Source organism: Scyliorhinus canicula, chromosome 20, assembly GCF_902713615.1.
Source record: "Scyliorhinus canicula chromosome 20, sScyCan1.1, whole genome shotgun sequence".
In the NCBI taxonomy this organism is placed as follows: domain Eukaryota; kingdom Metazoa; phylum Chordata; class Chondrichthyes; order Carcharhiniformes; family Scyliorhinidae; genus Scyliorhinus; species Scyliorhinus canicula.
This window is the reverse complement of record NC_052165.1, coordinates 52,344,352-52,370,372: the sequence shown is the minus strand read 5'-3', so window position 1 is coordinate 52,370,372 and position 26,021 is coordinate 52,344,352. Positions and strand designations below refer to the sequence as shown.

Here is a 26,021-nt window from a genome sequence, read left to right as displayed (position 1 = left end):
AGCTGTGGTATGAGAGGCGAGGTTAGGAATGAACTTCCCTAAAAAATTCACCATCTCCAAGAAACGGAGGACCGCTTTCTTGTCTTCTGGCATTCTCATAGCTGTGATGGCAGCTACCTTGTCCGCATCCGGCCGCACACCCAAATGGGAGATGTGGTCCCCTAGGAATTTGATATCTGTCTGACCGAAAGAGCATTTGGCTCTGTTGAGGCGGAGGCCATGTTCATGTATGCGTCTGAAAATGCGCTGGAGCCGATTAATGTGCTCCTGCGGGGTGGTGGACCAGATGATTACATCATCGACATAGGCGCGAACACCTTCAGTCCCTTCCATCATTTGTTCCATGATCCTATGAAACATCTCGGATGCCGAGATGATCCCAAATGGCATTCTGTTGTAGCAATATCTTCCAAAATGGGTATTGAACGTGCAGAGCTTTCTGCTAGATTCATCCAGCTGGATTTGCCAGACTCCTTTTGAGGCATCGAGTTTGGGCATGAGCAATTTCACAAGTGAGCTCTTTGCGCTTGGGAATTGGATAGTGTTGCCTCATGATATTGCGATTAAGATCTTTGGGATCGATTCAAATTCTCAATTCGCCGGAAGGCTTTTTTACACATACCATGGAACTGACCCAGTCGGTTGGTTCCATGACCCTGGAGATCACTCCTTGGTCCTGGAGGTCTTGGAGCTGTTGCTTGAGGCGGTCCTTAAGGGGTGCTGGGACCCTGCGAGGTGCGTGCACCACAAGCGTGGCGTTCGGTTTTAAGAGAATCTTGTAGGTATACGGGAGCGTGCCCATGCCCTCGAAGACGTTGTGGTACTGGTTGATAATGGTGTTGAGTTGCGCCCTGAAGCCGGTGTCTGAAAAGGCAGACGCATCAACAGGAGAGAGAGAGTGAACCCTCTGCACTAGGTTCAACAGCTTGCATGCCTGCGCACCAAGCAAGGAGGCATTCGAGGAACCTACAATTTCAAACGGTAAGATGGCTTTCTGTGACCGATGCGTCACTTCCATTTGGCATGAGCCGCTGGCAGCTATGGCATTGCCATTGTAATCTAGTAATTGGCATGCTGATGGCAGGATGGCTGGTTTGACACGAAGGCTTTGGAGGTCAGACCGCACAATGAGATTGGCGGAGGCACCGGTGTCCAGGCAGAATCGTATTTGGGACCAGTTGACCGTAAGGGTGGCACACCACTCATCATCCGGATCCATGCTGTGTATCAGAGTAGGCTTGGTGCTGTGCTTTGGAGACATCCTGTTCTTTGTTCTGATGACGACTTGAAAAGGCGCCTTCGGGTCGTCGGTGTCAAAATCAGGGGACAGGTTTGGATCAGGGTCGTTGACTGTTTTGTGATTTGTTTTATATACCTGGTGCTGAAACTTTTTTACGATGACGTTTCATCCCTTAAAGGAGGAAGGTATGTTAAAGTCTTTCTTTTTGATTTCCCTTTGTTCCCATTTATTTTATCCTAATTGTTTTTTTTCCGGGGATCATTAATTGAGATATACCTGTAAGTCGATTGGAGTAAGTAGAGAATTCAAAGTTTCAAAAAGCTTGACAACTGGAACACTGTGCCCTCAAATTTTGTATTTGGAAAAGGAAATCCCAGACTTTCTGGTACCCAGCAGATTGGTGGGATTCAGTTTGATTGTCGGCTGTGCAGCCAATGGGTTGGCTTGGAACAGTATTCTGCCTGGCAACAGACAGGATTGATTCCTGTCAGGATTTCCAGAGAGAACCCAGCAGAAATCATGAGACCCTCAAAGTAAGAAGCTATGTTTTCTTCCTCTCTCTTGGCTGCTCGCTGCCTGCTGTCTCTGCAAGTCCATTGAGCGTTACAAGCTGATGGAAAATATAACATCCAACTGAAGGCCTAAACTGGAGAAATTAACTAATTGGAAGAAATCTATCTGAAGTCAAAAATCCCTCAGTGGAATTCTCTGCTCCCCACGCAGTCTGGGAGAATCGCGGGAGGGCTCCCGACATTTTTTACGCCCCTCTGGCACCCCCCGCGATTCCCCCCCCCCCCCCCCCCCCCCCCCGGCTCGGAAAAATCGCCGCTCGCCGTTTTTCACGATTCTCTGAGCCCGATGGGCCGAGCGGCCGACCCTTCACACCCGTTTCAACACGGCAGCAACCACACCTGGTCGCTGCATTCATGAAACGGGCGCCAGATGCCCGTTTGGGGCATCTAGGGGCCCGATTGAGATGGGCAGCACGGTAGCATAGTGGTTAGCATAAATGCTTCACAGCTCCAGGGTCCCAGGTTCAATTCCCGGCTGGGTCGCTGTCTGTGCGGAGTCTGCACGTCCTCCCCGTGTGTGCGTGGGTTTCCTCCGGGTGCTCCGGTTTCCTCCCACAGTCCAAAGATGTGCGGGTTAGGTGGATTGGCCATGTTAAATTGCCCGTAGTGTCCAAAAAAGTAAGGTTAGGGGGGGGGTTGTTGGGTTACGGGTATAGGGTGGATACGTGGGTTTGAGTGGGATGATCATGGCTCGGCACAACATCGAGGGCCGAAGGGCCTGTTCTGTGCTGTACTGTTCTATGACTGTGCTCGGGAGAGGATAGGCACGCGATCGGTGCCCACCGATCGTCGGGCCAGCGTCCAAAATGGGGACACTCTTTCCCCTCCGCCGCCCGGCAAGATCAAGCCGCCACGTATTGCCGGTCGGCTGAGGAGAAAGACGGCCACTGCGCATGCACGGGTTCGTGCCGTCTGCGCGATGAAGTCATCCGCGCATGCGCGGGTTGGAACCGGCAACCCGCGCATGCGCGGATGACTTCACAAATGCGCCAGACGCACATCATTCTCGGCGCGACGAGGTCGCTGCCGAGAATGACGGAGGCCCGCACCTAGCCCCCCGGGTGGGGGTGAATTAGGTGCAGGGAGCGGGCTACGAGGCCATCGTGAACCTCGGCCGAGTTCACGACGGCCTTCACGAATTCGGCCCCCTGCAGAGAATTCCGCCGCCTATCTTTTATTTTTTTTGTCATTATTTTCTTCTCAATCCACCGCCCTTTCAAACGACATTGTCTGTCTGTGTATGAGTGTGTGTGTAGAGTGGGATGAATTAAAAAGGGGATTTGGAAATTCGATGGTAGTTAACCAGTTTTGTTGCCTATTTAACACTAATTACTGTTGAATATTAATAGGTTATTTATGTTAAAATGTACCATCTGATGGCTGTATTTAATTGGGATCAAAACCAAGACATACGGGATGTTATGTTATGTGAGAGTACCTTTAAGAAATGAGTGTTTATAAATGGGTGTGTATAAAAGTATCTGTAGAGAGAGTACCTTTAAGAATTAGGTGTTTATTACTGCAGTGATGTCAGAGAGTGGGTGGAGCTGGGCTGTCTGTCAGCTTTTTACTTTTGTTTTAGGCTGTTTGCTGCAGGGTGTGTTTAGTTTCGTTTTCAGAGCTGGATAGCTGCAGTCACAGCCAGAAGGTGTATTAGAGTCTCTCTCTGTAATCTAAAGAATGTAAATTGATACTTTGGTGATTTAAAACTAATAACAGTACTGACTTTAACCTGATGTGCTTCTGGTAAAAGGTGTTTAAAGTCTTATGGATGTTAAAAAGAAAGCTTAAAGGATTACTAAGTGTTGTATTCTTTGGGGGTTGTATTTGAATTAATGGTTGCTAAGGTGTTCACTGTATGTTTTAAAAAGGTTAACCTGTAGAATGGGCCATGTGCTCCCCATACCACAATCTATTCAAAGTCGTGGGTCAGGTGAACTCCATGATCCACATTGGGGTTCTCTAAACCCTGGCCCATAACAGTTAGCCAACGCCAAATCGGGAAAGACGATTGGGCGGAGAATCGGTTCGGACACCGAAATCGTGGCAGGTGCGATTTGACAACAAATCGCAATGCTCCAGCACCTTGACAGCAGCGTCAATGCCTTCCGGAACGCACATACAGTAGATACCGTTTGCATATCATTAGCGGGCCCGACCTGGTATTCTCCGGAGCCTCTGCGGTTCTCCACCTCCAAAGGCCAGGTTTCCAACGGCGTAATTCACTTGTGCTTTAAAGATCGTGAAACCGGTGTGGCGGCATAGGGAAGGTGCCCAACATTGCCACAGTTTGTTGACAGTGGTGCTGCTGGCTTAGGGGCTTCTGCCAGGGCTGGGGGGAGTAGTACAGGGTGGCCAAGAGGTGGACTCTGGGGTGGACGGGCAGGGAACACCATTGCCGCAGCCAGCAAGGCAGTCATGCAGCTGCACCCATCCCTAACAGCCCACTTTGAACTTAGTGCTATGGGTTGTATAGGTGTCCCCCCAGGGCAACCCTTGGGTGCCCTCTGGGCCCAGCTGTATGGGCGCGCTCCAGTACAACCAGTGCCACCTTGCTGGCTGGGATGAGTATTTGTGGGGATTGTAATGTATATTTGCAGCTGCAGCGTGTCATCCTCCCAAGTGTCAATCACGGACCTGGGGAATCCCACACCGATTTTCATTGGAATCGAATGTGTTCCACACAGCATCGGTGCTAGCCCCTCAATGGTAACAGAATAGGCCCAGGTGTGGCACCGGTTTTTCAGTCATAGAAGTCCACGGATTCAGCATTGGCGTCAATACTGAAACAAAGAATCCGGCCCATTTCTATTTCACTAACTTTAATTGTGTTGTGACCCCAGGTCACATGGGGCTAGAATCAACTGTGTACTATCCCTGGGGTCCGTGACAATGGTAACATTAACAGAGCTGTGTTGATTTGCTGAATGTGATTTAAGTTATAAAGCAGTTGCAATTGGACACACACATTAAGCAAATTTATGCGGCAGCATTATTTGTTTCAACAAGATAAATTGAATATGCTGCTTCTTCACCTAAAGCATGCTTTCTGTGTTTTGTGGGAAATAGAGAGTTTTCCAAAGAGAGGGAGAAGGCCAAAGCTCGTGGTGATTTTCAAAAGCTGAGGGAAAAACAACAGTTAGAGGAGGATCTCAAAGGCTATCTGGACTGGATTACACAAGCTGAAGACATAGATCCAGAGAATGAAGATGAAGGAATGGATGAAGATAAACCTAGAAACTGTAAGTAATAACATTTCACTTCCAGATGTCGTACTTATATTGTCATGGGAGTGTCCCTTTAAGAAATGTTTTTGTCTTGTAACATGGCTTCAGTGATGTCATTGTGTGGGTAGAGCTGGGCTGTGGCTCTGGGAGTTGGTTTTACTTTCGCTTTGGGTTTGGAGCTGGTTTATGGTTATGAGGTTTTACTTTTGTTTTTATATTTGGCTGCTGTAGACTCAGACAGAGAAGTATTTTGGCCTGTCACTCTATTCTAAATATTAAAGAGTTATTCCAAGGAAGAAATTCAATTATTATAGTTACCTACTGTTTGGAAAAAAAGGGGTTTTTGGTTTATGGGATCTTGTTATTGCATTAGAACAGTTAAGGGGGAAATTATTAAGGGTTATACATAGATTACTGTAGCTGTGCAGGGTCTTTATGTTTGTCATTTATAACAATTCTGACTGTGTGTGCTTATACAACTGTTAACTAAATTCATAGAACAAAGCTTGTTTTTTGATTAAAAGTGTTTAAGATCTCTGTTGAATAACACCTGAAAGGCAGGCTCTTGTGTTCATCATGACCAAAATCAATAAACAGTTATAGGTCAGGTGAATTCCATAATATAATTTGGTGTTTTCAAAATCCTGGCCCATTACAAATTGGGGGCTCATCCGGGATAAGAGTCTATCTTTTGCGATTGGGTTGGCTTTGTGAACTTAAAGACAGTGAGGGGTGAGCATATTTGTGATTGCTTTTCAGGTGTTGTATTCAAGTTTAAATAGAGAGTGTGTTGTGGACAATGGCTCTTTCAGAGGCTCAGAAGTGTTTTGGGGTGGAGAAGGTCACACGCAGTACCTTACAAGCAGAGACTAAAAAAAGGCTTTTGGATTTGGCAAAAACATTGCAGTTAACACTGCCTGATAAAATACGACAAGAAGAGGTAATTGCGGCAGTAGCTGAGCATTTAAAATTGCCTAAGACACAGTCAGAATCATTGGAAATTGCAAGAATTCTATTACAGATCAAACAGCCTGAACATGAAAAAGAATTAAAGCAGATCGAATACAAAATGAGAGTAAAAGAACCAATGGCCCGAGCAGAACTAAAAGAGAGAGAAAGGGAGGTACAGATCACAGAAAAAGAAAAGGAGAGTGAAGAAAGAGAAAAAGAACGAATAGCCCCAGCAGAATGAAAAGCAAGAGAAAGGGAGGTCCAGATCAGGGAAAAAGTAAAAGATAGAGACTTTGAACTTCAGAAACTGGCCATGAAACGTGAAAGTCAGTTAAAATTGGCAGAGGAGAAATGTACAGTCTGAGGATAGTGATGGGGATAGTGAGAAAGAGCGTCATAGTTGAAGGCTTGGTGGGGATCTATTTAAATATGTCCCAGCATTGCCAGGGTTTGATGAGAAGAATGTAGAAGTCTTTCTCATTACATTTGAGAAGGCAGGTAAACAAATTGAATGGCCACAGGATATGTGGGTATTACTGATTCAAACAAAATTGGTTGGTAGAATGAGTGAAGTATTTGCATCACTATCAGAGGAAGAATTTGGGACATATGAGGAGGTGAAAAAATCCATCTCAGGTGCAGATGAACTAGTGCCTGAACCCTACAGACAAAGGTTTAGAAATTTAAGGAAAGAATTTGGTCAAACATACATAGAGTTTGAAATGATCAAACAGAGTAATTTTGACAGGTGGATAAGGGCTTTGAAAATAGACCAAACGTATGAAGCTCTCAGAGAAATTATACTTTTGGAGGAGTTTAAAAATTCAATTCCTGGTGTAATGAGAACCCACGTGGAATAGCAGAGGGTTAAAACTGCGAGATTAGCAGCAGAAATAGCAGATGATTATGAATTAATCAAAGTTTGGTTTCCGACATCAGTTTCATGAATCAAAGTTTGGTTTCCGACATCAGTTTCAGCCTGTGAGGAAAAGAGAATTACTCAGGTTGTAAAGGTAAAGGAGATCTAATGAGAGGTAATAAGGATAGTGGATCTCAGATTTAAAAATGTATCCATTAGGGTGGAAGAGAAATGAAAGGTTTTGGATGTTTTTACTGTAATAAACTAGTCCACGTAAAGTCACAGTGTTGGAGATTGAAGAAAAGCACTGGGAAGGCTGATGTGGTAAAACAGGATAAGCCAGTGGAGTTTGTTGATGTGGTAAAGGAAAGCCCAATTGAAGCGAAGGAGGTGCCTAATCAAGAGGAGATCGGGAAGAAGGTGCCAGATCTCTTTAAAGAGGGTAGTTAATGCTACCCCACTATTTAGAAAGGGAGGTAGCGAGAAAACGAAATTATAGACCAGTAAGGTTGGTGTCGGTTGTGGGGAAAATTCTAGAATCCATGATCAAAGATTCTACTCATGTGGGTAAAGTTTACTCATGTGTACCAGGTGGAGTAGGTAAAGAAGTCAAAATTTTATGTGATACAGGAGCTAGTCAATCTTCAATAGTAAGTGATCAGGAATTATGTAGTTGGGAGGAATATTGCCAGAAAAGGCGATGATATGTGGAATTCAGGGTGAGAAAGTAGTGTTCCATTATATAAAATAAGGTTGGAAAGTCCAATGAAGAGTGGTGAAGTGGTTGTAGGAGTAATAGAGAAACTATCTTGTCCAGAAATACAGTTTAATTTGGGTAATGATGAAGGTGGGTTGTGATGCCAACTGTGGTTGATAAGCCAATAGATAATCAAACAACTGAATTGTTGAAGGACAAAATTCCTGGGACTTTTCCAGATTATGTAGTAACAAGGTCGCAAAGTCACAGGTTAAGACAAGGGGAGAAATAAAAGAGCGAAGGTAAAGGGTGAGATTCTCTGATCCTGAGGCTCATTGTTGACGCCGTCGTAAACACCGTTGCGTTTCTTGACGGCGTCAACATGGCCACAGGAGCAGCGAATCTGACCCCTACATGGGGCCAATATGGCACTGGAGCGACTCATGCCACTCCAGCTGCCGATCACTGGTGTCAGATGGGCGCCGCAGGTCTGCGCATGCTCAGTGGGACCGGTACCAATGCGCGCATGTGCAGTGGCTCCCTTCTCCGCGCCGCCCCGATGCAATATGGCATAGGGCGACAGGGGCCGATGCGGAACAAAAGAGGCCCCCAGCCCGAGAGGCAGGCCACCAATTGGTGGGCCCCGATTGCGGGCCAGGTCACAGTGGAGGCCCCCCCTCCCCCCAGGGTCGGAGCCTCCTCCCTCACCACCAGGCCGCTCTCGGAAGGATCCACGCCGAGGTGCTGCGGGGTAAGAGCAGGTGTGAATGACGTCGGCGGGACTTGGCTTTTTTTTACGTGGCCGCTCGGCCCATCCAGTGCGGAGAATCGCCGGGGGGCCAGGTAGAGCAGCCCCCGACCGGCACGTGCCGACCGCGCCAGGGCCAATGGTGCCGGTTCTCCGCTCTCCGTAGAACCGGCGAACCGCATAGGGGTGGCGTGACACTATTCACACCCATCCCTGCGATTCTCCACCCTGGGCCCGGGGTGAGAGAACCCCGCCCAAAGTTTTTTTTTTGTAAACATTTTATTGAGGTATTTATGGTTTTATAACAACAACAGAATAAACAATGTACATGAAAATATAAACATAGTGCAAAAGCCGTCTTCCTCCCTTACAGGTCCCACCTTTACTGACCCCCTACTCTAAACTGAACTAAAACCCAACCTTTCTGTTGACAATTAATTTTCCCCAAAGAAGTCAACGAACGGCTGCCACCTCCGGACGAACCCGAACATTGATCCTCTCAAGGTGAACTTGATTTTCTCCAAACAGAGCAAGCTAGCTATGTCAGTTAGCCAGGTTTCTGACTTTGGGGGCTTTGAGTCCCTCCAAGCTAATAGTATCCGTCTCCGGGCTACCAGGGAAACAAAGACTGGAACGTCTGCCTCTTTCTCCTCCTGGATTCCCAGGTCTTCCAACACTCTGGACTCGGTGCCACACTTGTTTTCACAACTTTGGACATAACATCTGCAAACCCCTGCAGAATCCCCTAAGCTTCGGGCTTGCCCAGAACAAGTGGACATGGTTCGCTGGCCCTCCCGCAGACCTTGCGCACCTATCTTCTACCCCAAAGAACCTGCCCATCCGAGCCACTGTCATGTGAGCCCAATGACCGACCTTGTGTCGACTCCTGTGTCGGAAGCCTGTTTCTCGTTTCACTGCATCCAGTTGCAGTCGACATTAGACCAACTCAGATAACACATCAGGTGCCACCCTTGTTTACAACACCTTGGACATGACATCCGCAAACCCCTGCCAGAATCCCCTGAGCTTCGGGCATGCCCAGAACATATGGACATGGTTCACTGGTTCTCCGCACATCTTGCGCACCTATCTTCTACCCCAAAGAACCTGCTCATCCGGGCCACTATCATGTGGGCCCGGTGAACAATCTTAAACTGCATCAGGCTGAGCCTGGCACATGATGTGGACACGTTGACTCTACTCAATGTGTCCGCTCAGAGACCATCCTCTATCTCGCCTCCTAACTCCTCTTCCCACTTGCGTTTCAACTTCTAGGTCTGCATCTCCTCTGACCCCATAAGTTCCTTGCAAATGTCAGAAACCCTCCCTTCATCCACGCACACTCAGGAAACTACCCTGTCCTGTATCCCCCTTGGCGGTAGGATCGGAAAGGTTGAGACCTGCCTGCGTAGGAAGTCCCGCGCCTGCAGGGACCTAAACTCATTTCCTCCCATCAATCCAAATTTCTCCTCCAGCTCCCCTCTATAAACATACCTCCCATCCTCTCAATCCCTGCTCTCTCCATCTCTGGAACCCTCCATCCAGCCTTCCCGGGAAACTGGTGATTATTGCAGATTGGAGACCAGACCGATGCTCCCTCCACTCCCACATGTCTCCTCCATTGCCCCCAGACTCTCAGGGGCGCCACGATCACGGGGCTGGTGGAGTACCATGCCGGTGGGAACGGCAGAGGCGCCGTTACCAATGCCCCCAAATTAGTGCCCTTGCATGATGCCGCCTCCACTCGCTCCCACACCGACCCTCCCCCACCAGCCACTTCCTAATCATGGTTATATTCGCCGCCCTATAATAATTACTAAAGTTCGGCAGCGCCAGCCCGCCCTCCCCCCGGCTCCGCTCCAGCATCCCTTTTTTTACTTGCGGGGTCTTACCCGCCTATACAAAGCCAGTGATCATCTTATTGACCCGTTTAAAACAGGACCACGGAATAAAGAAGGGGCACATATGGGCAGCAGGGTAGCATCGTGGTTAGCATAAATGTTTCACAGCTCCAGGGTCCCAGGTTCAATTCCCGGCTGGGTCACTGTCTGTGTGCAGTCTGCACGTCCTCCCCCTGTGTGCGTGGGTTTCCTCCGGGTGCTCCGGTTTCCTCCCACAGTCCAAAGATGTGCGGGTTAGGTGGATTGGCCATGCTAAATTGCCCGTAGTGTCGTACAAAAAGTAAGGTTAAGGGGGGATTGTTGGGTTACGGGTATAGGGTGGATACGTGGGTTTGAGTAGGGTGATCATGGCTCGGCACAACATTGAGGGCCGAAGGGCCTGTTCTGTGCTGTACTGTTCTATGTTCTATGTTCTATGACACTGAAACACAAACGGGAATCTCGGGAGGACCGTCATTTTCACTGTCTGCACTCTCCCAGCGAGTGACAACGGGAGTGTGTCCCACCTTCGGAAATCATCCTTCATTTGGTCTACTAATTGGGCCAAATCTAACTTGTGTAGGTGTTCACATTCCCGCGCCACCTGAATGCCTAGAATGAAAGGTTCCCCCTACCACCCTAAACAGCAGATCTCCCAATCGCCTCTCCTGCCCCCTTGCCTGGATCACAAACATCTCACTTTTCCCCATATTCAGTTTATAATCCGAGAACCGGCCAAATTCCCCCAGAATCCTCATAATTTCTTCCATCTCTTCTATTGAGTCCAAAACATATAGGAGCAGGTCGTCTGCATATAGCGAAACCCGGACCAGCCCCTTCCAGCCCCTTGAGACTCTCAGCGCTTTTGCCAGCGGCTCTATATCCAGTGCAAACAACAGTGGGAAGAGTGGGCATCCCTGCCTCGTTCCCCAATGCAGCCTGAAATAGTCCAATATCGACCTGTTCATCTGTACGCTCGCAACAGGAATCTGATACAGCATCCTGACCCAGTCAATGAAGCCCGCCCAAATCCAAACCGCCTCAGTACCTCCCACAGATATTCTCATTCCACCCAATCAAATGCCTTCTCTGCGTCCATTACTACCACTACCTCCCCGTCCCTACCTTCTGAGGGCATCATGGTCACATTTAACAACCTTCTTACGTTGGCCGCCAACTGCCTACCCTTAACAAATCGCGTCTGATCCTCTCCAATCAAGTCCAGAACGCAGTCTTCAATCCTAGAGGACAAGATTTTGGCCCACAGTTTGGCGTCTACATTTAGTAGGGATATCGGCCTACAGGACCCGCATAGCTCCGGGTCATTATCCCACTTCAGGATCAATGAGATAGTGGCCTGCGACATCGTCGGGGGAAGCATTCCACGCTCCCGTGCCTCATTAAATGCCCTCATCAATAGCGACCCTAATATCCCAAAAAACTTTTTATAAAACTCCACTGGGTACCCGTCCAGCCCTGGGGCTTTACCCGACTTCATGGCGTTCAGCCCATCTGCTATTTCCTCCAACCCAATCGGGGTCCCCAGCCCTTCTACCAAATCCCCGTCGACCTTCGGGATCTTCAGCCCCCCTAAAAAGTCTCTCATCCCCTCCGGCACAGCTGGGGGATCCAACTCATACAACCTACTGTAAAACTCCTTGAATGCCTTATTAACCCCTGCTGAATCTCCAACCAGGTTCCCGTCCCCGTCCTTTACTTTCCCTATCTCACTGGTTCCCTCCATCTTTTTGAGCTGCTACGCAATAATTATGGTGGCCTTTCATAAATCGCCCCCTCGCCTTCCTCAGCTGCTCCACTGCCTTCCCTGTAGTTAACAAGCCAAACTCCACCTGTAGCCTCCATCGCTCCCTCAGAAGCCCTGCTTCTGGGGTCTCCGCACATCTCCTGTCGACATGCAATATCTCCTTTATCAGTCGGTGCATCTCTGTTCTATTTGCCTTCTCCCTATGGGACCGTATCTAGACCAACTCCCCTCTAACTACCACCTTCAATGCCTCCCAGACCACCGTCGCTGAAACTTCACCTGTGTCGTTAACTTCCAGTTAGTTCTGAATACATTTCCTCAGCCGCCCACACACCTCTTCATCAGCTAAAAGTCCCACGTCCAGCCTCCAGTGCGGGTGCTGGCTACTCTACTTGCTAACCTGTAGGTCAACCCAATGCAGGGCATGATCCGAGATTGTGATCGCCGAATACCCCGTGTCCACTACCCCCATCAGTGGAGCCCTGTTCAAAATAAAAAAGTTAATCCGGGAGTACACTTTATGCACATGTGAGTAGAAGGAGAACTCCTTCACTCTTGGCCGCCCAAACCCCACCCATTTGCTCCATGAACCCCTTTACTCCTTTGCCATTGCTGGAACCCTGCCTCTCCTTGAGCTTGACCGATCTTGCCCACTGTCGATGACTGTGTTAAAAATCCCCCCCCCCCCACGACCAACTTATGCAAATCCAGGTCCAGGATCTTCCCCAATATCCTCTTTATAAACTCCATATTATCCCAACTTGGCGTGTACACATTCAGTAGTACCACCGGCAGCCCCTCCAGCTTCCCACTGATCAAAATGTACCGGCCTCCCACATCCGCAGCTATTCTTCCCGCTTCGAATGACACTCGCTTATTAATCAGGATTGCGACCCCTCTAATCTCAGAGTCCAGCCCCGAGTGGAAAACCTGTCCGACCCATCCCTTCCTTAGTCTGACCTGGTCAGTTACTCCAAGGTGCATCCCCTGCAGCATTACCATGTCTGTCTCCAGTCCCCTCAAATGCGCGAACACGCATGCCCTCTTAACCGGCCCATTTAGCCCTCTTATGTTCCAGATGATCAGCCTGGTTGGGGGACTTATCGCCGCCCCCCTACCCCTTCGCCGATCAGCCATCACCTTTCTTGGGCCAGTTTCCAGCCTGCGCCCCACGCATCCGTTGGTCTGCCCCCAGGCAGCTACCCGCCCCCAACCACCTTTCTGTCCCACAGCAAATGTCGCTCCCCCGTCAGCAGTGCATTCCCCCCCCCCCCCCGGTAACAGCACTATGTATACCAACCCCTTCAACAATCATAACATCTGCTCACCCCGCACTGCGCTTCTGTGAGCTAGCCCACCTAGCTAGCTTGGTGACCCCGCCCATGGCACCAGACATTTTCCCACCTACTGTTCCCACCTCCCCATCCCCCGCTCAGACACACATATGCAAAAGAAAAACAATCCCAACACAATTGCCCGAAAAGAAAACGTGAAAAACAAAGAAAATATCAAACAGAAGATCCAACATCTAACAATCACACCTCCATCCCCCATCAGTGCAAAGGTAAACTTTAAATCACGCAGCTCTGCAACAAGCCCAAAATAAATACAGAAGGCATTACAAATAATGTACGAAAAACAAGAAACTTATTTTTTTTAAACATGAGCGCTGCAACAAAGTTCAAAGACCTCAGTCCACCACCAGCCCTTCCTTTCTAGCGAAGTCCATCGCTTCCTTGGGTGACTCAAAATAAAAATGTTGCTCCTCATACATGACCCAAAGATGGGTCGGATACAGCAGTCCAAATTTAACCATTTTCTTGAAAAGGTTTGACTTTATCTGGTTGAACCCCGCTCTTCTCCTGGCCACCTCCGCACTTAGATCCTGATAGATCCGTAGGATACTATTCTCCCATTTGCAGCTCCATGTCTGCCTGGCCCTCCATAAAATACATTCCTTGTCCAAGTACCTGTGAAATCTCACCCCCATTGCCCTCGTTGTTCCCCCACATGCGGCTTCCTCGCACGGGTTCTGTGAGCACTGTCCAGCTCCAAGGGTCGGGGGAATGCCTCATCCCCCAGCAGCTTCTCGAGCATGTCCACTTTATATCCCCCAGCGTCCGCTCCTTCGGACCCCTCCAGGAGACCAATGACTCTCAAGTTCTGCTGGCGGGACCTATTCTTAAGTTCCTCCACCTTCTCCAAGAGCCTTTTTTGCTGGTCTCTCAGTATTCCCACCTCCAACTCCACTGCTGTTTGATGTTCCTCCTGCTCAGCCAGCGCCTTCTCCAGTTTCTGGATTGCCTGGTCTTGAGCATCCAATCTAAGTTCCAGCCGCGCAATCGATTCATTAATCGGGTCCAAGCATTCCTGTTTCTGCTTGGCAAAGCCGTCCTGAATGACTGCATCAGCTGCTTCGTCGACCGCTGGGTTGTCAAGCCAGGACCCCCGTCGTCTGCCATTCTTTCTCCCGCTGCAGCTTCAGCCCAAGCCTTCTCTGTTCGCCTATTTCTTCCTTTGCGTGCACTTCTCGTCCGCCTCTCCATGCACAGATGTAGGAATCCACTTCACAATTGCCTCCACCATCAATTTACCGAATCAAATCCGACAAAAAAAATCGGGGGGAAAAGGTCCAAAGGTTCAACCGAAGCGGGAGCCACCAAATGTGCGACCTACTCCTTCATAGCCGCCACCGGATCAGATCGTTCGAATAGAACAAGAAGAAGTGGAGGATGAGGCGGATATTTTTAAATCAGGAAACTTGGCAAAGTTACAACAGAAAGATCCAGAAATAAAACGGATGTATCAGAAAGCATACACAGAGAGGAATCTGAGTGTATACCAGAATGTTATTACCTTAAAAATGATGTCTTAATGAGAAAATGGAGACCTTTACATATGCAGGCGGATGAAAAGTGAGCAGAAGTTCATCAAGTGATATTGCCGGTTCGGTATTGAAAGATGTTCCGAGTAGCACATGAGATACCAGTGGGAGGTCATTTGGGAGTAAGGAAAACTCAAGCTAAAATACAAAAACATTTTTATTGGCCTGGACTACATAAAGATGTAGATAAATTTTATCGATCATGTCAGACATGTCAAGTGATAGGGAAACCTCAAGCGGTGATAAAACCAGCACACTTAATACCCATTTCAGCATTTGAGGACCCTTTTACAAGGGTCTGAATTGATTGCGTAGGACTGTTTCCAAAAAATGAAAAATGGGAATCAATATCTTTTGACTATAATGGATGTGTTTACTAGGTCTCCAGAGCCACTCCAGTACGTAATATTACAGCTAAAAAGATTGTGGAGGAGTACTTAAATTCTTTACTAAATAAGGACTACCCACAGAAATACAATCGGATCAAGTATCAAATTTTCCCTCAAGACTATTTAACGAAGTTGAGGATAGCTTAGGAGTAAAACAATTTAATCAACTGCGTACCATCCAGAATCGCAGGGAGCGTTAGAACAATGGCATCAGATGTTAAAGACAACGTTGAGGACTTATTGTCAAGATTATCCAGAGCATTGGGATAAAGGAATTCCATTCGTACTGTTTGCAATTAGGGATGCACCTAATGAGTCAACCAAATTCAGTTCTTTTGAACTAATTTTTGGCCATGAGGTAAGAGGACCACTTAAATTGATTAAGGAGAAATTGGTAAGTGAGGAGTCTGAAATTGCATTATTGGATTATGAGTCAAATTTTAGGGAATGATTAAATAGAGCAGGTGAATTGGCTCGATAACATTTAAACGGTGCACAGCATGTGACGAAACAGGTAACGGACAAGAACCTGTAAAAGCAAGGTTTTGTGGACCTCATCAGATTGAAAGGAAATTGATGGAAATTGAGGTGAATTATTTGGTAAACACCAGAAAGAAGGAAAACTCACCGAGTGTGTCATGTGAATATGCTTAAAAGGTATTTTGAAAGGGAAGCAGAGCAAAAGACGTAGGTTTTAGTGATTATATCTCATAGTGAAGAACCAAATCCAGATGAGTCTGAATTTGACAATCCTCAAATTAAATTGTATAATGAGGATGTTATTAAAAATTGGGATAAATTATTGTGTTACCTTCCAGAGAACAAACAAACTGACCTGAAAGAGTTTTTAATATCACATGGGAAAGTTTGTGGAAATAAGTTGGGAAGTACTAAAATGGCTATACATGAAGTAGATGTGGGAAATGCTGTTCCAATTAAACAATATCTATATAGACTTAACCCGTTAAAATTGGCACAGGTTCAAAAAGAAATGGAAAGTATGCTTAAAAATGGCATCATTGAAGTGGGTTGCAGCCATTGGAGCTCTCACCCATAGTGATATTACCGAAACCGGACAGTACCCAACGATTGTGTGTGGACTCTCGAAAAGTTAATTCAGTTATTAGAACAGACTATTTTCCTATCCCACGATTGGAGGACAGAATTGAGAAGGTGGGAAAATCAGCTTTTATCTCAAACTGGATTCACTCAAAGATTATTGGTAGGTTCCTTTATCCGAAAGGGTGAAGGTTTCAGCTTTTGTGACTCCAAATGATATATATCAATTCAAAGTTATGCCATTTGGCATGAAAAACGCCCCAGCCACATATCAACGGTAATCTTTAGTCAGACATGGAAAGAACATTTGAAGCATCTGATGGAGTTGAAATGAAAATCGCTTCAAATGAAGTTACTGTGAAAAGCCCCTAGTCGCCACATTCTGGCGCCTGTTCAGGGAGGCTGATACGGGAATCGAACCGCGATGCTGGCCTGCCTTGGTCTGCTTTCAAAGCCAGCGATTTAGCCCTGTGCTAAACAGCCCATGTTTTGGTGGTAAACCTAGTCAAATGTGAGTTTGGAAATGCCCAAGTTACGTTCCTTGGCCATACAATTGGACATGGACAAATGGTTCCACGGGATGTGGAAACAAAAGTTATTGGGGAGTTTCCAATACCCTCAACACAAAGGGAAATAATGTGATTTCCTGGCAGGAGCGTTTTTTTAACGTTTTTACTGAATTTTAGCAGCGTGGTTGCTCCACTGACAGACTTGCTGAAGAAGCGTAGCAAATTTCAGTGGACAGAGGAGTGTGAACAGGCATTTGAAGGCCTAAAGGCAGTGTTAACCACTGCTCCTGTGTTGGAGAATTACAAAAGGCTTTCCCCACACCCGCACTACTTGCCTTCAAACAACCGCGGAACCTCAAACAGACCATTGTTTGCAGCAAACTACCCAGCCTTCAGGAGAACAGCGGCCCCGACACCACACAACCCTCCCATGGCAACTTCTGCAAGACATGCCGGATCATCAACATTGGTACCGCCATTACACGTGAGAGCACCACTCACCAGGTACGTGCTGCATCCTCGTGTGACTCTGCCTGCGTTGTCTACCACATACGCTGCAGGAAAGGATGTCCTGAGGTGTGGTACATTGGCGAGACCATGCATATACTGTGACAACGGATGAACGGACATCGCGCGACAATCGCCAGGCAGGAATGTTCCCTTCCAGTTTAGGAACACTTCAGCAGTCAAGGGCATTCAGCCTCTGATCTTCAGGTAAACATTCTCCAAGGCGGCCTTAAGGACGCGCGACAACACAGAATCGCCGAGCAGAAACTGATAGCCACATTCTGCCACATTCTGCACATTCTGGCCTCAACCGGGACCTTGGATTCACCTCCCACCAACTGTCCTGGTTTGAGACATTCACACCTCTTTAACCTGTGATTATCCCTCTCTCCAGTCTCTGCGTCTGAACCTGTAAAGACGTAATTACCTGCAAATACTCACATTCAAAGTATCATCTTGCATCATTGACTTAGTCTGTATATGTGGTTATGGAACCCATCTCACTCACCTAATGAAGGGGCTGTGTTCTGAAAGCTAGTGATTAGAAACAAACCTGTTGGACTTTAACCTGGTGTTGTAAGACTTCATACTGTTCTCGCCCTAGTCCAACTCCAGGATCTCCACAGCATTTATATATATATATATATATATATATATAGTGAATAGCTGGGGTCCCAACACCGATCCCTGAGGTGCACTACTAGTCACTGCCTGCTATTTGGAAAAAGAGCTGTTTATTCCTACTTTTTCATTCCTGTCTGCGAACCGGATTTCAATCCATCTCAATACACTACCTCAAATCGCATGCGCTTTAATTTTACATGCTAATCTTAAATGTGGGACTTTGGCGAAAGCCTTCTGAAACTCCAAATATACCACATCCATTAGCTTCTCCTCATCAACTCTCCCAGTTACACACTCAAAGAATTCCAGTAGATTCGTGAAGCATAATTTCCCTTTCATAAATCCATGCTGACTCTGTCCAATCTTGCCAATGTTTTCCAAGTGGTCTGCTATAGAATCTTTGATCATGGATTCTAGAATTTTCCCCACAACTGACACCAGCCATACTGGTCTATGATTCCTTTTTCTCCCTACCTCCTTTCCTAAATAATGGGGTTGCATTAGCTACCCTCCTATTTAGTTGTTGAGATTATATTCCCAAGAATTTCTTGTATAATTTTTTTCCTTCAATATCATTTTAGACACTGGCTGTAATTCTCTGGTTGTCAGACTGAACTTTTGCCGTGGGCAGAGCACCCCTGCCAGCGGGTTTGGCACGTGAGGTTGTTTCAATGTGAAATTCTTTTTTTTAAATAAATTTGGAGTGCCCAATTCATTTTTTCCAATTAAGGGAAATTTAGCGTAGCCAATCCACCTTGCCTGCACATCTTTGGGTTGTGGAGGTGAAACCCACACAAACATGGGGAGAATGTGCAAACTCCACACGGATTGTGACCCAGAGCCGGGATTGAACCTGAGACCTCGGCGCCGTGAGGCAGCAGTGCTAACCACTGTGCCACTGTGCTGCCCTCAATGTGAAATTCCATTGACAAGGAACAGGAAGATAGAATCCCACTGCCAGTGAACGGTGCACGGCTGAGGAGCATGTGGCTGGGGATCAGAGAATCCTGCCCACTGTTTATGGGTAATTTAATGAAACAATTGAGTCTGTTTAACATTTTGATAGTTTCAGTTATTTTGGATGGAATCAGCTGGAATGCTAGATCTAAGCTTGTATTATAAAATCAAATTCAAAGGTTTCTTCCAAATTATTCAATGAGACTGGGAGTTTTCTGAGGTGTGTATAGTTTAAAGTTCAAGCTCTACAACCTGTCTGTTCATTAATCTAATTAGTCAGCCATTTATAACTGACATGGAATGTATTAAAGTACCAGACTCTTTAAATAGACAGTTAAACTTCCTTCTGATAATTTAAATGTTGCAACTATGCTAAGTATGCCCCAAAGGGAATCCTAAAATAGCCAGTCTATCATGTTTCATGTATTAACAGGAATGTTGAAGCTTTTTTCAGAACAAAAGTAAGTTCCTCTAATCTCTTAAGAGTATTCAGAAGAGTCATGCTGACGCAGGTACAAAATTAGGTACAAATCTGATCAAAATAGAACTATTTTTTAAAACTTAAAATGTTCTTTTACCTAACAAGATTCAGCCCAATACGATTTCACTATGTTTTCAGTGTATAGGCAGTTGGTAAGAGAGCAAGCTATACTGCTATATTCACTATGTTTGGTCAGTTAATTTGTGTGGCAACTCTATCCTGTTCCTGCTGCTGTTTCTAAATGTTCCTCTTCGTTTATCTCCTGTATTATTAAATAATTATCCTGTATTTTATTTTTTTAGTCTCTATTTCTCCTCAGCTTATGCTTGTTAATCTTTCTCTAAAAGACCCATCACTGATTTTCATTATTCGAGATATTTGAAATAATTTAAATGCAGAATAAAACTTTATAGGCTAAATTTCAACTCCCAATGGTCAGTGGCAGGGCTGAGATAGATTGGAAAGCATGTTGCCAAGGGGCGGCACGCTGGCGCAGTGGTTAGCACTGCTGTCTCACGGCACCAAAGACCCAGGTTTGATCTCGGCCCCGAGCCACAATAATGGACTTTGTGCTGTTACCAGTGATATTCGCTACCCCCTCACCACCCCCCACCCCGCTAAAATCGAGGCCCTTAATCCGCTCTTTTCAATATAATTGGTGGGCTTGACCCCGCTGTTTAGCCCTTCCACTATACTCCACCCCCGAGAGAGAACTCCACTAGGTGGGCTTCGGAGCAGGTCATCACAAGTACAGGCCTGGTGCAATGGATCCCAAAGGGGGCCATGGAGGTATGTCCATTGTCCATATGCCCCGCTGCTGCTGCTAGGCTGCAGAAGGAGGGTCGTCTAAGGGTCCTGGGTCTTGAGTGGGCTCAGCCTGGGGGTGAGGTTGAGCTTGGGACTCTCCCCCGGGATGGGGGTCCCATGTCTGGACTGCCCCTCTAGCCCTGGGCAACCTGAAGATCTCTCTTGGCATCATGATTTCAGGCAGCGCACTGTTCAAAATCATTATTTTTGTCTGTGAACTATGAAAACATTGCAGTGGCCTTCTCACTTTTAACTGCACTGCCTGATGAATGATGAGCAGATCAGATAATTCATTGAAGATACAAGCCAGGAGACCTCAAGTACTTTCCCTTTCTTCACAATTGCTCACTCAGCCCCTTGCTTTTAACACTGCAGCTTTTTAAAGGCTATGAGTCTTTCCAGAAAGCTCACAATACTTGAAAAGCTTTGAAATCCCTGAGATGCTTTGAAATTCTTTGTAGTCATTCAATTTCACAGTGGAGTACCTTCAATAAACTTTTGATTGACAGCTCAATGGTTTACACAAAGTAGGCAGGAGATTTGTTTATTTATCTTCCACTTCACGCTTGAATACATCTTTCGGAGGGTGGTGCAGACACAATGGGCCAAACAACTTCCTTTTGCACTGTAGGGATTCTATGAAAGTATCATTGATCCTAACCGCATTGTTTACAAACATCTGTCTTCTGATTGATAGCTGCTGGCAACTTCAAAAATGGTAAGTACTTTCAATTCCTCTTCTTTTCTAATCGGAGGAACTGAAAGTGCTTTGCATTTTACAACATTCCCGAGGTACTTCAGATGCATTTCAGCGCCTGAAGGAGAGTCAGGAGGTGAGCTACTCACTGCAGAATTCGTAGCCTCTGAATTGCTCTTATAGATACAGTTTTTATGTGATTGATCCAGTTCAGTTTCTGCAAAACGGTAACCACCAGGATGTTGATAGTGGGGGTTTCAGAAATGTTAATGCCATTGAATGTCAAGGGGCAATGGCTAGATTTTCAAAAAGGTAATTGCCTGGTACTCACATGGTGTGAATGTTCTTGTCACTTATCAGCCCAAGCCTGAATCTTGTCCAGCTTTTGCTGTATATGGACACAGACTGCTTCACTATATTGTTACGATCCCAGTTGATGTTATACTGGATGGGAATATACCAGAATGGAACCCTGGCTCAAAAGATAACTTCAGGAAAAAAAATGTGGATTTACAGAGTAACAGGACCACTAATTCGTTTTAACAAGAAAGAAAACGTTTATTAAACATGAAAAAATGGATTATGATGCAATAAGCCTTTACTCCCATCTTAGCTTGGCAATTACACACAGGTTTAGGATTAATATGGATTGCAAAGTGCATCTAAGTCGCCAGTGATATCATTAACACAAAGTCCCTTTTAAGCACAAATACATGCACTCTGCTGTGAACTCAAGTTAGTGTCTGTGGAGTTTTCCTTCAAATTGTCCCAGATGATGATCACATGAGAATGTCCAAATCCCATTCCCAAAAACACGCTTTAAAATCTTCACTCATAATTATGTTTTCCATTAGTGGCATGCATTTCAAAATGCAGACCAGGGGCGAAATTCTCCGCAACGGCCGACGCCGGAGTGAAACCGGACTCCGGTGTCGGAGGCTTTCCAAAATGACACTTTTAAACAAAGCTTCTGCTCCACTCTTAACAGAAAATTCAGTCCAGGATTTTATAGCACCCCCTTTTAGGTTTCCTTTGTCTTGACTGCTTTTACACAAACTCCGAGGTCCAGCCACGATTTCCATAGTTATTTCAACTCAGATTCCAGAGTGCTCTGTTCTAGAACCTTTAACCGTAGACTTCTTGGAAACCTCTCTTCATTACTTTAGTTTCCTTAACTAGCTGCTCTTCAGATCTCTGCACTATTGTTCTTTTTTTTAATAAATAATTTTATTGACATTTTTACAAAATACAAAACATAAACATCTTAACTCTATTAACATACAACCGCGGTAACACCCCATAAACAATGCCCCCAGCTTCAAAAGCAACTTCAAACAAAAGGAAAGAACAAAAACCAGGAAGTCCAGAAAAGGCTGCCACCACCTGAAAAACCCTTGTACTGATCCCCTCAGGGCAAATGTCACCCTCTCCAATTTAATGAACCCCGCCATATCCGAGATCCAGGCCTCCACGCTTGGGAGCCTCGCATCCTTCCATTGGAGCAAGATCCTCCGCCGGGCTCCTAGGGACGCAAAGGCCAGAACCCCGGCCTCTATCACCTCCTGCACTCCCGGCTCCACTGCAACCCCAAAAATTGCGAGTCCCCAGCCTGGCTCGACCCTGGATCCCACCACCTTCGACACCGTCTTTGCTACCCCCTTCCAGAACTCCCCCAACGCTGGGCACGCCCAAAACATATGGGCGTGGTTCGCTGGGCTCCCCGAGCACCTAGCACACCTGTCCTCGCCCCCGAAAAACCTACTCATCCTTGTCCCAGTCATGTGGGCCCTTTGCAGCACCTTGAACTGTATGAGGCTAAGCCTCGCACAGGAAGAGGAGGAATTCACTCTCTCCAGGGCATCCGCCCACGTCCCCTCCTCAATCTCCTCCCCCAGCTCCTCTTCCCACTTCCCCTTCAGTTCCTCCACCGAGGCCTCGTCTACCTCCTGCATTACCCGGTATATGTCCGAAATCCTCCCTCCTCCGACCCACACCCCCGAGAGCACCCTATCCCGCACCCCTCGTGGGGGCAGCAAGGGGAACCCCTCCACCTGCTGCCTGGCAAACGCCCTCACCTGGATGTACCTAAACATGTTCCCCGGGGGAGCCCAAACTTCCCCTCTAACTCCCCCAAGCTCGCGAACCTCCCCTCCACAAACAGGTCCCTCAACCTCCTAACCCCTGCCCTGTGCCAGCCCAGAAATCCGCCATAAATGCTCCCTGGGACGAACCGATGGTTCCCCCGTATTGGGGCCTCCATCGAGCCCCCCATTTATCCCCTGTGCCGTCTCCACTGCCCCCAAATTTTGAGGGTAGCCGCCACCACCGGGCACGTGGTACACCTCGTTGGAGGGAGCGGCAACGGCGCCGTTGCTAGCGCTTCCAGGCTCATGCCCACACAAGACGCCGCCTCCATCCTCTTCCACGCCGCCCCCTCCTCGTCCATTACCCACTTACGCACCATCGCTGCGTTGGCCGCCCAGTAGTACCCACAGACGTTAGGCAACACCAGCCCCCCCCCCATCCCTGCCTCGTTCCAGGAACACTCTTCGAACCCTCGGAGTCCCATGCGCCCACACAAATCCCGTGATACTGCTGTTGACCCTCCTGAAAAAGGGATAAGGATGGCGAGGCACTGGAACAGGAACATAAACCTCGAACCTGGGCAAGAGTGAGAAAGCTTGGGGAGTGAATACCAGAACTTAGGACCTAGGCAGCTGAAGGCACGATTGTCAGTGGTGAAACAATTAAAATCACGTTACACAAGAGGCCAGAAATGGAGAAAACAAGGCCAGATGTGCTCTTCGAGGTAATGGCTGAATTTTGTCAAAAGTTGAGAAGTCCTGCTGCCAATACTGAAAGTGGGAATTAACACATTCAGGCGGAGTGACATGGGGCTGGCATTTTGCTGGTGGCAGCCTGCATCCCTGGCTACCAGCCCCATCAAGGGGTTGGTAGTTTGACAGCCTCAGCAACACCACGATTAGCAATTGCAACTGCTGAGGCTGCAGAACAAGAAAATTATGGTTCCACGTCAAGGTGCCCTCGAGGATGAAGTAAGTTTCTTTCAACAAGCTGGGGTCATAGTCAAACCATAATAACGTAGTCGCAGGTCGACTGTTACTACTGGGGGGTCTCTGCTTGGGCCATGGAGAGTTAATTAAGGAAGACCGCACCTTTGGGAATCCACTGAGATACTTGTCAGTCTCCAAATGTGGTAGTGTGCCTTCCAAACATGGTATAAATGCTGATAAGCAGAAGAAGTGCTCCTTAAGTGTCTGAATTGATCACTTGGTGGCCCGCCATGAAACTGATGTTCCTACTGTTGGGAATATGCCATTGCAGTGGCAACACCTTTCCCAACTATATTACCAGCATTCCCACCTTTCGGGCCATCATCAGAGGACTCTTAAAATTCAGTCCAAGGAATAGTGAAGCCGCACAGGAATTTAAGAACAAATATGAGCAGCGGAATTCTCTTCCTGTGACTAAGTGTTGACACCGGGGCTGGATTCGCAGACTTCCAGGGCAGCAAAACTGGCGCCCACCGTGACTATTGAGGAGCTAACACCAGTGCCACATGGAACACATACAATTTCAATAAGAAACGGGGCTGGATTCGCCATTGGCACGAGGCTTACAAGCCGCATATACATACCACTCCTCACAGGCACCAACCCAGCCAACAAAATGGCAGTAATGAGAGCAGTACCAAGATTCATGGATGATGAGGTTGAGATGCTGCTGGACACCGTTAAGGAGAGGCGAGCGACCATGTATCCCGGCCCAGGAAGGAGGCTGCCATCCGGAGCTGTTCGGCATGCCTGGGCGCAGGTGGCAGAGGCAGTAAGAGCCATCAGCAACACCATCCAGACAGACGAGCAATGCAGGAAAAAGATGCATGACCTCCTCAGGGCGGCCAGGGTGAGTAGGAAGCATTGTGCCCCTGGCACTATTCCCCGTCCCACACTCCCATAACCACCCCCTCCCCACCCCGGGTGAGGAGAAGACTGCTCATAACCACCGGGAGCGGGAGAAGACTGTGGTCGGCGGGACTGAGGAAAGGGCAGTCGCTGAAGTGGAGATCGGCGTCGGGTAAGGAAGTCAGACCCCGCTGAGTTGCAGCTCCGCATGACACGTGTGTCACCTCCCCCAATACCACCCTCACTCCCACACAACCCTCACACCATCTTCACCCCCCGCATCACCTTCACACCATCTCCACACCCATGCCGCCCCCTCACCCCGCTCTGCACCCCCAGCACCCCTACTCCTTCTCCCTTGGCCCGCGGTCTGATCATGCGTCCTGTCTTGTGTCTTGCAGGACCTGCTGGCGATGGGGCGAGTCTTTCTGTTGTACCCTGCCCCAGCCAGAGCCAGAGCCCCGGGTGCTGAGCAGCGACAAGGATGCTACCGACGCAGATAAGAGCCATCAACCGAAGACCCAGACCACCCTGGAGCTCGAGTCTGATGATGACACTGACTTCCCGGGACAGCTGACTTCAACACCTTGGGAGCAAGGGTTTTGGCTATGGATCAGCATATCCAAAGCCTGGGGAAATCTGTGCAGGTGGTGGCAGAGGCCCAGAACAGTCTGCCACTCACAGGCAGCCATGTGCCAGAATCACCCGGACATTGCAGTGGCGCTCCTGAGAACATCAGCAGCATTGCTCAGGTGCTGGTGAAAGTGGCACAGAAGCAGAGGGAGGTGCCCAGTACCAGAGGAGATGGCATAGTCACTGGCTGATGTGTCACAGACCCAGAAGATAGTGGCATAGTCGCAGCATGATGTGGTGCTGTTCCAGACGGAGGTGGTCCACACCCTATGCTCCATGGCCGCGAGCATGCAGACCCTGGCCGTGTGGAGAGTGGGCCTAAAGTACTGACAGCAGCAGGTGGTGGGAGAGCTTCAGGGTTAGCTCAGCTCGCATCCCTGACCCATGGAGTGGCTCGGGGCTGATCGGGCACCCAGAGGGGGAAGGAGGTGATGGGGCCTGTGCCGGTGACTCCCGCAGCACCTAAGACTCCCCCCTAGTGGCCCCGATGCATCTGGTGGGCAGCGGGAAGAGCAGGGCAGTACCACGCCACCTGGGTTACCCAAGCAGCAGAAAGGCACATTCAGGCTTGGTCGCCCAGATGACACCCGTCAAAACGGACCCAGGCCATAG

At 47.8% G+C, this 26,021-nt stretch overlaps 1 protein-coding gene across 4 annotated transcripts in view; it reads left to right on the top strand.

Moving 5' to 3' along the window:
• cacna1c (calcium channel, voltage-dependent, L type, alpha 1C subunit) overlaps positions 1–26,021 on the top strand; it is a 1,225,933-nt gene that overhangs the window by 449,818 nt on the left and 750,094 nt on the right. For all 4 annotated transcript variants that reach the window (XM_038780480.1, XM_038780479.1, XM_038780478.1 and 1 more), the window contains exon 9: positions 4,882–5,054. In XM_038780480.1, the coding sequence (XP_038636408.1) occupies positions 4,882–5,054 (173 nt within the window). The remainder of the gene's footprint in view (positions 1–4,881; positions 5,055–26,021) is intronic.